The sequence below is a fragment of the Melitaea cinxia genome, chromosome 18 (assembly GCF_905220565.1).
Source record: "Melitaea cinxia chromosome 18, ilMelCinx1.1, whole genome shotgun sequence".
NCBI lineage: Eukaryota > Metazoa > Arthropoda > Insecta > Lepidoptera > Nymphalidae > Melitaea > Melitaea cinxia.
This window is the reverse complement of record NC_059411.1, coordinates 6,200,759-6,216,328: the sequence shown is the minus strand read 5'-3', so window position 1 is coordinate 6,216,328 and position 15,570 is coordinate 6,200,759. Positions and strand designations below refer to the sequence as shown.

General features: G+C 33.9%; 1 protein-coding gene across 1 annotated transcript; it reads right to left on the bottom strand.

The window, feature by feature from the left end:
* Positions 1–262: 262 nt before the first annotated feature.
* Positions 263–13,569, bottom strand: LOC123662217 (ecdysteroid-regulated 16 kDa protein-like). The gene is made up of 3 exons (XM_045597091.1): positions 13,359–13,569; positions 1,191–1,301; positions 263–709 (listed from the first exon to the last, which is right to left on the bottom strand). Exons 1-3 carry the CDS (start codon positions 13,447–13,449, stop codon positions 411–413), a joined length of 501 nt encoding a protein of 166 aa, XP_045453047.1. The 5' UTR covers positions 13,450–13,569; the 3' UTR covers positions 263–410.
* Between the last annotated feature and the right edge of the window lie 2,001 nt (positions 13,570–15,570).

The window sequence follows — 15,570 nt, the reverse complement described above, 5'->3', positions numbered from 1 at the left end:
TCATAATTTCATACAGTAAAATAGTATTTCATATTTTTGAATTATCAAAAGAAAACTAAACAATCTCCTTCTAAGTATATTCATTTAAAGCGTTTAATATACTTGCATATTTTAGAATTTCAATACATGGTTTCCTAAAAAATCGAACAAATGTCATAGCGATTCTGTGATAAATAAATATTCAAGAAAAAAATATAAATTGTTATTGCTTACATACATTAATAAATGATATATAATAATTGTGTACTAAAAAATAAATACATTTTATATTACAACGTGTTTCAATGTTTATTTTTTACATAATTAAGATTAACAGTAATATTACAATGTCAACTTAATCTTTCATTAAATTATGCCCGTTAAAATCATTCTAACTACTTTAAGAAAAGGCAAGATATGTTTTTAGAGGCTTAATTCTTCTTAGCTGCTGCTGTAATGACAGCTGGTACTTCAAAACAAACAACATCCGTGTTGCCATCTCTAAGCGCCCAATGGACACGAAGTGCCACTTGAGGATATACGTCCAGTATAGGGAAAACATTAGTGTAAACGTATTCCTTGTTAGGCTCTAAGGGGCACGGCGCGGATTCTCCAGTATCAGCGTGTTTTATCTGCGTGCAAGCACTCACGCCAGCGACGCCAACGAATGGCAACGGAAGACCACCGATTATAGCGTAGACGTCGTTTGTTAGTTCATTTACAACGTTTTCTGAAAATATCAACAATAAATATTACTAGAATTAGTTTCGACAAAAAAGAAATTAAATATTTTCCAGGAACACACTTTAAGGCCGTACTTGAAAGAAAACCTGCTAAATTAGTCAACTGTGTTCTGTTACATTTAAAATGACTGTAACAGCAACTTTAATCATAACTGTATGAACTTTGGTACAGTATTTTTGTACGCCTGCAATATCAGGTGTATAGCAACTGCGATATATATTATAGACCCCAGCCCTGACTCTACCCTTTTCACCACAGGAACACAACAGTACTTAAGATCAGTATTACTAAGCTCTGATCTTCTATAAGGTTGAGGTACTCCCCCGGTCGGACTGCTCTAAATTTTGAACAAAATATTTCCTGACGTATTCTACTTCAATGATGTGTTCAAGTATACGATAATTAAGTATATTAAGTGATTATTTATGACTGCAAAATAATACTTATAAAAATGAAGCTGTAATTACTTGGCTTAAATTTGAAAACGACAGTCGTGTTTGTGCCTTTGCGGAGCTTGCAACGTGACTTGCCACAAGGTAGGACCTGAATTCTCTCATGAAGATTGTCGAATTCTTCACCTGAAAAAAATATAAACTTATGTTTAAGTTATATAGGAGTGTATACCTACATTGTTTATTTGTATGAAAATGTTTTCGAAAATCTCGATTTGTCTAATAATAAAGAGCTTGTATTCAAAAATAACTTTATAAAGTTTGAACTACTTAATGTTTCTATTTTTCTATAATTATCTTACATTATATGAAAAACTTTTGAAGAGTACGTCAGTAGCAGAGTTGCAATAAATTTTGATCAATAAAATTAAGCATAGTAAGCTATATATAATATACTAGCTGACCCGGCGAACTTCGTATCGCCTAACACAAAATTTATCGTATGGTATTAAAGTTCAAATTGACTTTTAAGTATTATCACAAATCTTTTGTATGGGAGTATAGAAAAGTGTTGTTTTTAGACTTTTTCAGGAAATTTAAATTTTTTTTTTTTAGAATTTTTCTTTCCGTAAGAACCATCCTCGTACTTCAAGGAATATTTTTAAAAAAGAATTAGCGAAATCGGTCCAACCGTTCTCGAGTAACACATTCAGCGACTCATTTTTATATTATAGATAACTCTAAGCAGTTCAAATTATTTCACTAATAGTTTAAAATATGTGTAAGGTATGTTTTATATGTTTTTTTGTGTGTACACGATCATCTGTTCATTAACACGTTCATGGACAGTACTTTCCTTTAAGATGTGGGTACTAAGACAGTACTATTTTTCATACATTGCCCATAGGCGTAGTGTCATAACTGAACTTTTTTTTATCACGTGATATGACAGTACGGATATAGACGTAAACGTCATAAGGCGTACTGTCACATAGTTAATATTTATACAGTATATAGTTGGCAGTACGTCTTGAGGCGTAAACGCCAATATCCGTAGTGTCATATTTATGCCGTGGACAATAAGCATAGTGACACATACGCTTTTCGACGTCTATGTTTGTGTGAAGGTAATTTAATAAAACAAAATGTTTGTCGGTAAATTTCAGGTATTTTTATTCAAAAATACAAAGAAAAATCACAGTTACATTTATTTTTCTGTATTGATTACAAAAACAAACGATATTTATAAACTAAATTAAATCTTCTCAAAAATCAACTCAATTAAAATATAACAATCAGTCTTATTGTAATTAGAAAATTAATAATCAGTCTTATAAATTTACATTTATCACAATCAACTTTATATTTTAATTGGGTACAATATTAATTATGACCATGGTAAGCCTCAAAACATGATGGACACAGTGGGGGCTTATCTGGACATCCCTTACAACGATAGCTCGTTTCCTTTCTAATGTTATTTTTTGAGCAAACTTTGCATTTAAGGAAGGCAAACTTTTTCGAGGTACCAGGCCGAGATAACATTTGTTCAGGCCAATGGCCAGTTGTAACATTTTCAGCAACAGGAATATTGGCTGACGGAGTAGATAATGTACTCGTACTTGGGCGAAATCGTCTGTTATCATGTATACTCCTTTGACTGATCATGTCTTTTGGCTTAATATTTCTTCCACTGATCCCAATCATCACTTTAATCAATTCTTCTCGGTAGTTTATATAATTGTATGTGGGGGCATTGTTTTTTCTATATTTTTTGAAAAGAAAGTAAGCATTCGACACCGCAATATCCAGGATATGGAAGAATACCTTTTTATACCATCTGATGGTTTTTCGAGGGCACGAATAATATGAGATCATTTGATCGGACCTGTCTATACCTGACATATTTCTATTATAAAGCTCCACTTCTGCAGGTTTTGGTCTTGTCTTGCCAAATCTATTTCTTACTTCAACAATCAAAGGGTGTTGGGCCGTGGTAATCATCACTACTGGACGTTTATCTTTCCATTTTGAAACGTAAATTTTATCCTTCCTGGCCCATACATGCTCACCTTTCTTTAGCTTTTTCTTTACAATATATGCAGGATTTCCTTTCCGATTTGTACGCAAGGTTCCAGTGGAATGGGTTTTCAGATCGAGTAATTTCCTTGATAAATTTACTGAATTATAGAAATTATCCATAAAAATATGATGACCACGTAGCAAATAGGGGCGCATTAATCTCAAAACTAGTTTTTCAGTCTTAGATTCAGTTTCACTCGTGTTTTCTTCTATTGCTTCTTTACCAGAGTACATTTTTATATTTAGCACATAGCCATCGTGAGTGGTCAGTTCGTAAAACTTGATGCCATAGCGGGCTTTTTTAGACTTGATATATTGACGAAAGTGCAAGCGACCCCGAAACAAAAGGAGCGATTCATCCAATGAAAGTTCTTTATCAGCATTATATACTTGTCGAAAGTTTAGTGTCATCATATCAATAAATTTTACAATTTTATTTTCGCCCTTTGCATCCAATTCTGATACGTAAATACAGCGTAAAATTTGCTCATATCTCCGTCCTGACATCACGAAGCTAAATATGGGATGATAATAAAGTGGATCAGATAATGAAAATACGTGTCGTCGTTTAGGACATTTTATGAGACCTTTGAGGAGTGTAAGTCCGAGAAATTTCAACATTTCTTCAGGTGTAACTTCACGATACGTAATTTTGCGGCTGTGTCTAGTATGAGGCCTATTACTGTTGCATAAAGTTTTTCCATAATTGTTAGTACAGTTTACCAGGTATTCTATATAGCTTGATGGAAAAACAAGGTGAAAAAAATCAAGAACTTGGCTAATGCCATCAATATTTACGGTAATACCACACTGAGAGCTATCGAAATTGAAATCTGGTATATCAGCAATAGTGGAAGACCACGATTCTTCTGTAAGAGGTTCAGTTATATCGGAGGACCTTTGACTATAAGTAGCAGTATCAGGGTTTGGTAAATTAGTACTCTCATTTACATGCACATCAGATGGTAATAGTTGAGTATGTTCATGACTTACGCGGATGTCAGAAGTTACTATATCCCTTTGGTTACGTTCTTCAGAGTCATCTGTATCACTAGAGGAGGTGGAATTAGAGTCACCAGAGGACACTCTTGCTCTGTTACGTCTTACTTGTCTAATTTGTGAAGCCTGAGCTTCGTCCTCGGAACTCGAACATCCTTCACCCGATGGTTCATAGTCTACGTCAGATCCAAAGCCTCCATCATCAGCAAAGGGGTCTTCACATGATTCAGGAGAAGACACTGCATCAAATAGATCCTGGAGCCGCTTTTGCTCTTTTTCGTATGAATCGCGAAATGCCATCTGAAAATTATTTGTTTCGAGTTTAGCTCAACTAAAACACGTTATAAACATACTTTAGCCTCATAAATAAATAATTTAAATATGTAACTACACTAATAACAGTATTTAGTATTTATAAAATAACAAAATTACGGTGAAATCAAGCAATACTTACTTTTGCAATAATGATTGCGCGCGAAAACACATAGCGACCTGTCGGCGCCCCGCAACTGCGCAGTACTGGACAGTTTGTATGAAAACACGGCGGCTATGGGCGTAGTGTGTGTAAGAAGGGAACCAAAAAAATGAGAATGTGTGTGTGTAGGTACCTTCTTTGAACATTTTTTTAAATATTGTGTGGTGACAGTACAAAGTCCAAAGAATGTCTGCGGTGACAGTACATGTTGCCCTTCCCTGTGAAAGCCTCTAAAATAATACGTCTACAAGCGTACTGTTTTTATGTGAGTAAAAATTTCGACGTCAACAGGCGTACTGTCGTATTACTTTTGACTCGATTGACGCCCACAGGCAGTACTGTCCACGAATGTGTTAAGTATGCACCATAATGCCTTTGCAAGTAACAGCTGAATAACAATAATTGTATTAATGGTTTTAACAAATTATACATACACTAGCGACCCGCCCTGGCTTCGACGGTTGCAAAAAATGACAGTGTTCATCTACTATTACTATTATGCTATATTACTATTATAATTATACATATAAACCTTTCTCTGGAATCACTCTATTTACAAAAGAAAACCGCATTAAAATCCGTTGCGTAGTTTTAAAGATCTAAGCATACATAACGCTCTCGTCACGCATTCACCAGTTTACACCCCAAGTCAAGCGTGCGTAAAAAAGCTTTACTTCAAATATTAATACAAATTAAAAAAAACAAGGCCCACTTGTTGTCCCAACAATAAATATCTATCCGCGATAGCTAGGGAGAACACTATGCCAAAGTACGTATAAGTAGTGATGTCGCAAGTCGTTTTCTATGATAGATGTTAGTGCTCATAATACAGATACCTTTTGTAGAAATGAGTTTATCTTTGTCGACAAGAAATACTTACTAAATAATTTCATATTTGATCGCCTGTGGAATATATTTTGAAAGAAAAATTGAATGAAATGAAAATACTTGCGTTTTCGTAATATTTTTCCCATAAAATACAATTATATTTATTTATTTAACAATTTATGTACACTAGGATAGCAAAAGCTCTAAAAAAAGCTCTTATAAACAATGCTGGTACAAAGGCACTACTTATCCCATGATGGAATCTCTTCCAGTAGTCCTGCTACAGGAAACTTATAAAACAATCGCAAAATTAGCGTGTACAATCTAAACATATAGATAATAAAAATATAATATAAATACATAATTATACAATATATAAATGCACACATACATAATAATGTATACACACGTAGATACAAATATTACTAACCGACTTCCAAAAAAAGAAGAGGTGCTCATTTCGTGTGTATTTTTTTACTACGAGTACATCGTAGGTACCTCAGAACTTTGGACTGGGTCGACCGATTTCAATGTTTTTTTTTAATCAAAGGTGTTGCGTGTCGTGTGGTCCCATTTAAATTTAATTGAGATCTGACAAGTAGATACCTACTTTTCGAGTTACATCTAATAATGCGTATTTACTTGACTATTTTTTTGTCGATTTCATGATGAGGAAGTGATGATGTTGACTATTTTTTCGTCGACCTATTTATTTATTTATTTATTCTTAATGTACACCGAAATACAGACACATATAAAGAAAGATACAATACAAGATGTACAAAGGCGATCTTATTGCTAAATAGCGATTCCGGAGGGCATGCCACAGTTTCACGGCCTTAACACAAAAAGATTCGCTGTAACGTTAACTGTGCAATATAGGATGTTTAAGTCTGTTGTCAACCTGAGAACGAAGGCTTTACGTACTAGGGACGTCCAAACCAAGAAAAGTGAAACATTTTTTTAGGTATGTGGGAGTAGTGGAATGGAAAAGGATCTATCCCTATATCCTTAGAGTAGAGAAAAGATAAAAAATTTATGTTGCGGCGTTCTCCTATTTTAAGCCAGTTAAGCTGTGCTCGATAATCTGAGATACGATCGTACTTTTTTAAACCAAATATGAATCTGATGATCATGTTTTGAAGGCGTTCAAGTTTATTAAGGAGAGTTTCAGACAGGTCAGAATGGCAGACATCAGCGTAATAACGAATAGGGAAAAGAAGTGTGTGGGCACGTGATATTTTTGTTTTGATAGGCAAGAAATTTTGCCACTTTTTCAATGTGCCTTTTTCTTTGTGATCGCAGCATATATTTTGCGAATGATCTCAGCAACTTGAGGTCTCCAAGAAAGTGTGCAGTCTAGAATGAGGCCTAGATTTTTGTTACTGTTATGAAATTCTAATTTGGAGCCACCAAAACAGACAGGAGGAAGACAGGAAACATTCAATTTGGGTATCTGTATAGAATTACCTATCATGGAAATTTGCGACTTATTAGGATTTATCAACAGTCCATACGATTTACACCAAGAACAAATAACTGCAAGTTCCTGGTTAACACGACCAATTGCTGTAGCCATATCGTCAACAGGAGTTGTCAGATAGATCTGCAAGTCATCAGCATATAAATGAAAAGGAAGAGAAATAAGAGGATATAAGTTAAAGAATTAATAAATATGGAGAACAGAAGAGGGAAAGAACACCACCCTGAGGTACTCCAGCTCTGAGACGGCTGCATGAAGAGAGCTTGTCGATGGTTTGAATGCTTTGTGCGCGATCATAAAGATAGGAACGGAACCAATTAACAGCGTCTAGTGAGAAAGTGCGACCTATGTTGTATTAGATTGCACAACTTTTCATTAGGTGTACCGTTTTTGATGATGATTACTTAAATTGAAACCTAATGCTTGTCATGTAGTCTCATTTAAATGTGATCGAAATATGATTTCTACTTTTTGAGTAATCTTTGATAGCGCGTATTTACTTGACTAGTTTTTCGTCTACTACTCGTACTTACGATGTATTTCTTGTCGATATTGAAGTCAGATTTTTTTTATTTGTGAGCAAACACAATTATATTATTTATGTTTAAGTTCTAAGACTTGTGTCGCATTTCATAATTTTAAACAGCTCGTATGTCTTGTGTGTAATAAAAAAACAACTTTGTTGCAACTAAAACTAGCTTACATAGGAAACCTTAATATTAAATACCTACATAATTATTGTGCAACCAGACTACCCATACACTATATACATACATACATATATATATATGCATATATATATATATACATATATATATATATATACAGTATATATGTATTTATAGACGCCGCGTTGGTGCAACGGTTACAGCCATGGATTGTACCTGTTGCGTTGGCGGTTGCGGGTTCGATCCCAGCACATGACAAACATTTGTATTGGCCATACAGGTGTTTGCCGTGGTCTGGGTGTTTGTGCAGTCCTTGTGGGTCTCCCCACCGTGCCTCGGAGAGCACGTTAAGTCGTCGGTCCCGGTTGTTATCATGTACACCTGATAGCGATCGTTACTCATAGTAGGGAATATATCCGCCAACCCGCATTGGAGCAGCGTGGTGGATTAAGCTCTGATTCTTCTCCTACATGGGGAAGAGGCCTTTGCCCAGTAGTGGGATATTACAGGCTGAAGCGTATGTATTTGTGTATATATACACACAAATACATAAATATATATATACACATACATCTTAGAATCTGATAGCCGGGCGGCACTATCTCAGCGTCCATTATTGAATCATTACATGTTTTCGAAATAGCAATTAAATCGGTATTTAATGACTCAATATTAAAACAAAAAGTATTTAACTTTGAACGAAGACTTCTCACATTCTGATAATAAACTTCGATAAAGGCTGCACTATTTTTCGGTTCTGTTTTTTCGAAACCAAATCCATTACATTTGGTTGTTGTTCCATTTGGTGTGCGCTGCGCCCTCTATAGTGAGTCCTTTACAGCACTCGTAACTATTTGAAGTTCATATTACAATGAATTCTTTGACAGGAGACGACACAATGCTATTTTTAATTCTTGTTATTTATTTTTGTGTTACCCACACATTAGGGATTTCTAAACATTTTTATATCATATTAAAAATCCGTTTCTGCTGGGATCGAACCTGCATCTCCGACTATCGACGCTGCGGACGCTTAGAACCGAATATAAAAAAAAATCGTATCAAAAATTTCGATCTACCTTGTACATCGTTCCAAAGCTTAATTGGCTAAAGCACCGACGCGGTTAGTTGGGAGACTTGGAGATGCAGGTTCGATCCCCGTTGGAACGGATTATTGATATGACATTAAAAAAAACAAACAGTAAACTCATTTTTTTGGATAATTTAAATTATAATTACGTCCGCATCGGGTCATATAATTTAAATTATAATCACGTTCGCATTAGGCCCATTTGACATCTTTGATATCTGTAATAATCCGTATGTATAAAAAATATGCAAATTTATTTTGATTTTATTCCATGAAACAAAAACCAGTCGTCATTCCAAAGTAAACAGGTTTTGAAGGAACAAAAAGGAGTACAAAGATCAAACAAAATATTTCTTGGGACCACGTTGTCTGCCGGTTTGAATCCCAATATTTATGTATGGCCGAAACGATACGACGGGTTACCTGGCTTTACTAATGTACTACTTATAGTACCTACTTACTTTTTTTATTACTTGTTTTGTAACTTAAATATTTGGTTACGTTATCTACTAGTCTGCCTTTTCTGAAGCTGGAATTGTAAAAACTTCATTCGTGCTTTGGTTTTATTATAAAAAATTAAAAAAATAATTATTAGGAATTTGACCCGTAAAGAGGGACATACTTTTTGGAATTATTTGTTGACTAAAAATAAAATTTAAGTAACTAATTAGGCTTTTATATAAAATCTATAAATATGTGGTATATTTTTAGTGTACTTTTTAATGCTTTCATAATACACAACTTACTTTAGTAAGGGATATTTTTATTATTATCAGCTACTCTATTTCAAATCTGTATAGGTACGACCTGTTTGGGCTTAGTCGCGGTCAACCGCTAACCAGAACTGCAAGCGTATGCAAAATTGAGTTATGGATGATTGCTTATACCTATCTGTATATATTAATACGTGAAGCAAAAAGTTTGTAACCCTTTTTACAAAAATTGCGCGGACGGCGGGAGTATGAAATTTCGGACACTATAGTTTATATCAGAAGCAGTGCAGAATGTTAATATTTTTTTAATTATGAATAAAAAATACATAAAATCAATTAAAAAACGTTACACACACTATATAGGTATAGTCCTCGTCATCGATTTCGATAACGGCGACCCAGAGAGTCATGACTTATTTCTCTGATGGCCCTAATATGGCTCTGTAATCCGCATTTAGTTTTAAATGCCATGTTTCTGCTCCATATAAGAGGGTGGGAATGATTAGCGCACTAATTTTCGTGCTCAGTTTGAGACCATGAAACCCCTAGATACAACCATTGAGCCGTTTAAAACAGGTAGCAGTGACGGAGATGCGCGCTATAATTTCCGAAGTCAAGGTCAAGTCATTCCTCATATTGTTTCCGAGATATTTAAATTGGCATACTCCTCTCAGCCGTTTTTCATCCAGTTTCAGGACTATTGGATCAGCCTCGCTACCCCTAGGTGGTTGTTTTAAGATTTGGGTCTTGTTACCCAAATCGTTGGCACGTTTTGATGTAAAGCATCTATATACCTTTGAAGGTGCTCCATGTCGCTGGACATGAGACATGCCTATATCATTAACGTAAAGAATTTCTAACACAGGCATCTTTGTTATCTTGGACTTTGCTCTAAATCGAGTGATATTAAATATGCCTTTATTTTACTACCATGTACCTATATGTTCTGTGTGAGTATATGTTAGCGTGTGCATGTCCGTATATGTGTGTGTATATATGTGCGTGTGTGTGTGTGTGTGCGCGCGTGTATATTGTATATATATATATATATATATATATATATATATATGTCAATGATTTAATATTTTCGTTTGTACGTCTACCTACTTTAATTTCTGTCTGTAACCGTTCCTTTTTGGGTGTGCTGGAAGAAATCTCTTACAGGGATAAGCACACCCATTATACGTGAGTCTCCATGACAAAATATTGTGTATAAGCCTGTACGTATAAAAATTGTTAAATAAATAAATAAATGTATTTGAATATACTCTTTTGTATATATTCAAACTTATAATTTAAATTAATTTTATTATCGTCGAATTTCGACCATTGGGCGACCACTAGTTACAATTAAACACTTATAAAATCGTAAATTGTTCTTATTACAAGGTAGTGTTTACTTTATAATAATAATAATATTCTTGATTAAGTAACCAGTGACTCATTTTGGCTAGTAAACAATATTTCTTACATACTATGTATGTTAATTGAATTATTACATTTTTTTTAAAATAAATGAATATTACTAATAAATGTTACAATACACACGAATCACCGCTGCCTCGTTCCATTTGCAACGGCACAGCAATGATTCACGTTTATGCCATCCAGTCTACTGGATATCATGCCCAGAATTCGGTTTTCACTACCCCGTACCCTACGCACCAGAGACCCAGATCTTTTTCTAGTGAGGGCGTAAAAACTCTTTTTTTATATTTGGTTTATTTTACATTTTTGCTTAAATATTTCGTTTACTTTCACTTCCTTACATTTTATTTCATGTTTTGTACTTTTTGTAATTTCTGCAATTTTTGTAACTATTAAACATTGCGGTAATTTCAACATTTCGTTCTTAAATCACGATATTACAGCCTGTACTGGTAATTTTAACATTATAGTTAGGTGGGTCTCTGCACCGTGCCTCGGGGAGCACGTTAAGCCGTCGTCGGTCCTAGTTGTTATCATGTAAACCTGACAGCGATCGTTACTCAAAGTAGGGTATATCCACCAACCCACATTGGAGCAGCGTGTCGGATTAAGCCCTGATCCTTCTTCTACATGGGGAAAGAGGCCTATGCTCAGCAGAGGGATATTACAGGCTGAAGTGATAGGTATAATTTGTTAGAGTGAAGGATAGAATGATGATATCAAGATCTCTTAATGACACAAAAAATATTAGTAGCTAAGTAGGTATTACCTTTATTTATACACAAAACCACAACTACGATGATCACGTAAATAGAATAGGTACTTAGAATTATAATGAAAATTAGTTATCTCAAATACTAAAGCTTTAGTGTAATCTCAATAATAAATATAAATGTATAGTAAAAATATATATGTACTCAAAGTAAACAAAAATAAAATGTTCTTTGTAATTCTTTGTAAGAGTAAGTGTCCTTTATATACTTAAACTAGAATAGACGTAACGGCCTGCTTCAATAAGACATTGCAATTGTTCGAAATCAAAGGATTGAAAGGCCTTTTTTGGATGTCCTAAAATGCCTAAAATATAATAAAACAATAGTATTTTTTTTACTCTACTATTTTTTTTACATTCCCATATCGTATTTGAAAAACGTTATTGTATTGTTTAGTTTATACTTTGATGGTGATATCTTATGTTAGTTTGATTTCACAAAAGTGCTTAACATATTTTTTTATACAATAACTACTGGTTACCGTAGCTTATAGACACCTGCTTCACCAGAAGCATCACAAGTGCGTTGTCGACCCAACCCCCAATCCTCCTCAGGAGCTCTGGTAACGTTACTCGCTACAGGAACACAAAAGTGCTTGAAAGCACTATAATTTATTGTTTTCTAATATTTACGAGAATTTTACTCATTATAATGAAGCAACTTTTTTGGATGTTATCGCGGAAACTTTGCAGAAATGTCGGGCATTTATAAAACTTAATAAAACGCGATAAAATCCGAAAAAGTTGTTTCATTATAAGCACTATTATTTAGTTATGATTTTCTGTATATACTATTTCTTAATGTTTATAAATATAAATATAAGATGATTTTTCTGATTAAAAAATGAGTGTTTCGTCAGCGATCACGGATTCATTCCCCACTCGTGACAGTTTATACAGGTCATACGGAAATTTGCCATCATCCGGGGTTTTGTACTTGTGTATTTTCGAATACAGGATTCCACTCTACTAGGGGTCCTGAGCGCTTAGCTTCTATTATTTCGACGTATTACTTACTAACTTATCGCACTCTTGATTAAAAATTAAAGAAAAAAAATTGTGATATTTCATATATACATAATTACGTATTATTTTTTTAATCGAGCTCTTTGATTTGCAAAAGTGAATCATGATTTAAATACGTAGGTACATTTAAAAGAAGGTTAAAATAATAAGTTAATCAGGTTTAAAATGTTTCTGAAAATAGTAAGTAAACAAGGACATTAATACAGGTCGTCATTAATCTTCCGTATTTCGGAATACTAGAAACTCTTGCATTATACAATTTGGTCCTATGGCTATTGTAGTTTAATTTCGTAAATTAAATTAGTAAGCATTAGATTACATTACAATGGGCACTCATTTATCCGACATTGATCTGAAAGGAGCATTTGTAGACTCATTAACCGCGAAGATATATATATATAAATTATATATATATATATATATATATATATATATATATAATTTAAATATGGAACCGTAAAAATAGCTGAGAACTAATATTTATTAACGGAGCCAATTTTATTGCAAACGCAGAAAATAAAAGTTACTACATATTGAAATAGGTACCGAGGTTCACTTTGACTCTTATTGACATAATAAAAATATAGGATAGGTTTATGAATAAATTATACCTTTGTATGTAATTGTACCTTTGTATGCAAGTAACGTGGCTAACATTTATTTACAAAAGTATTCTCACCTGGGCATTGTTCTGATGGCGTCTCATCACTTCTCACGGCAAATATTGCAATTGCAAATAGAACCGCTAAGGCAAAATATAATTTACTCATATTTACAACTGTGAAGACGACCGCTCTCTTATACGCAGACGCAGCTATTGAGCAACTATCCGCAAATCAAAATAAACCAGTTCCAACGTCAAGCATCGAATGAGTTTCATATATTACGAGACGGTAGCGGACACAATGCATACTACACGATTTGATAATTGGATACAAAGACGATCTTTTTAGATATATCACGTACTCAACATCGAACACTCACTAGGGGCTTGTGAATTGAATACAATTGTAGATGACTCGATGGAACAATTTTTACTTTTAAGCACACAAATGAACACAAAATACATGTAGAACGGAATTAGTCAATCGATCAGTTATATTATTAGCTAATAGGATTAAAGGCTTGAAAGAAACCTGTAAACTTTTTTGTTATGATAGTACTCCATTGTCAGTTATTAGGGTTCCCTACAAAGCTATATCAGAACTCGCATACCTACTAAAAACTTAGCTGAACATCCGTCGTCAACCTTCGTACACCCATCTATTCCAAGGCTAAATGTTTTAACACATAATAATTGGACTTGAAATTTTTGCATATTTATAATGTTAAAGAATAATGTTTTTGTTTACACAACTAGGTCGGCAAACAATAATCGTTAGGCTTGCCTGGTGGTTAGAGATTAAAGTAGTCTATAGACTCCTGTAATACCAGAAGCATCGTAAGCGCGTTGCCAACCCGACTTCCAATCGCCCCCAGGAATTCTAGGCACCTTACTTATCACAGGAACACAACACTGCTTGAAATCAGCATTTCATCATCAATTTCCCTAGTCGGGCTACTCCAGAATGTGCCTCAGTTAAATAATATGACTCCCAACTCAAATTGACTGAATCTTAATTAGATTCCTTCGACCAGCAAGTCCGTAAACTAGAGAATAGGGCGAATACATCACCTTCCGTTATTCCTGACATTATACATACCACAAATATTATCGACGTGGCTTTTCAAATGCATGCCTTCCTTCACCTTCACCGGTTAACAATTTTTTTATATATATATATATTAAGTTTATATTTTATAATATAAAATTTATTTATTATTTATACCTTTTGTAGAAATATATTTAACAACTATTCTGGTGTAGGGGTGTGCACAAGTGTAAGCACAGGTGGTTTGCGGGTTCGATTCCCGCTCGGGACAAATATTTATAGTGGTATATATTATACAATATATCTTTCTTTCTTTCTTTATAATATTAATAAAGAAAGAAAACGCTTCACACTCAACGGCCCCCACTAGGATTTAGTCCTGAGTCAGGAGTCACGGGTCATATTCGATATACATCGATACATCGAAAACATCGAATCGATCCGATGTTTTGAAAAGCTATCGATAAGATATTATATATAATATTTATGTGTCGAGGATACGTAAAATATGTATAGTTTGCTTTCAAAAAAATATCCTACTTTCTCGCGCTCTTTGGATGTTATCGCCCAAAAAATATTGTTTTTAGTTTTATCGTTGCGTTGTTCATCTTCAATACTAATTTTAATTAGTTTTTCTAAATGAACCATAAGGTACAAACCCCCATACCTACGTTAAGTGCTTTACAAGGTGTAATTGAAATGTCGTGTTTCGAGCGTTCGCAATCTAGACCACCTATTTTCAAATATAAAAAAGAAACTTTGCTGTAACATAATATATTTCTTTTGCTGTAAGAGCTAGATAGATACTATTGGGAAACAGAATAAGTAGAATCAACGAAAAATGTATCATAATACCATATTTTTTCGATACAAACATACTCGACATGCTTAAAATAAAACGCATAATAAGATAATAAATTTTATTGACAATATATTGTAATATCTAAAATATTTCTAAGCGTGTAAAAAATGAGGCAGATTACAGTAGTAATAATACTTAAATAATATAATTCAGGATTAAATGTAAATTTGTCAAAAATGGGTATGCTAAAAAGTCATGCGGAACTACAAATCATTAATAAGTATCATTTCCACCAGTAACGAAACTTGTTTCCAACCTTATACCATATCCATACAAATAAGTTCCTAAGCCGTTATCTGTCAGAGATTCGATAGTTTTGATAAGATTTTAGTAAGGCCCTTTTCGACGCATTCTTATACTCTTAGACTTTTTCCTAA

Excerpts from the sequence above, each read along its gene's own strand:
- LOC123662217 (XM_045597091.1), bottom strand. The coding sequence starts at position 13,449 with ATGAGTAAATTATATTTTGCCTTAGCGGTTCTATTTGCAATTGCAATA. Across the intron at positions 1,302-13,358 it reads GCCATCAGAACAATGCCCAG|GTGAAGAATTCGACAATCTT; the intron begins GTGAGAATACTT and ends TATTTTTTTCAG. Across the intron at positions 710-1,190 it reads CGTTTTCAAATTTAAGCCAA|AAAACGTTGTAAATGAACTA; the intron begins GTAATTACAGCT and ends TGATATTTTCAG.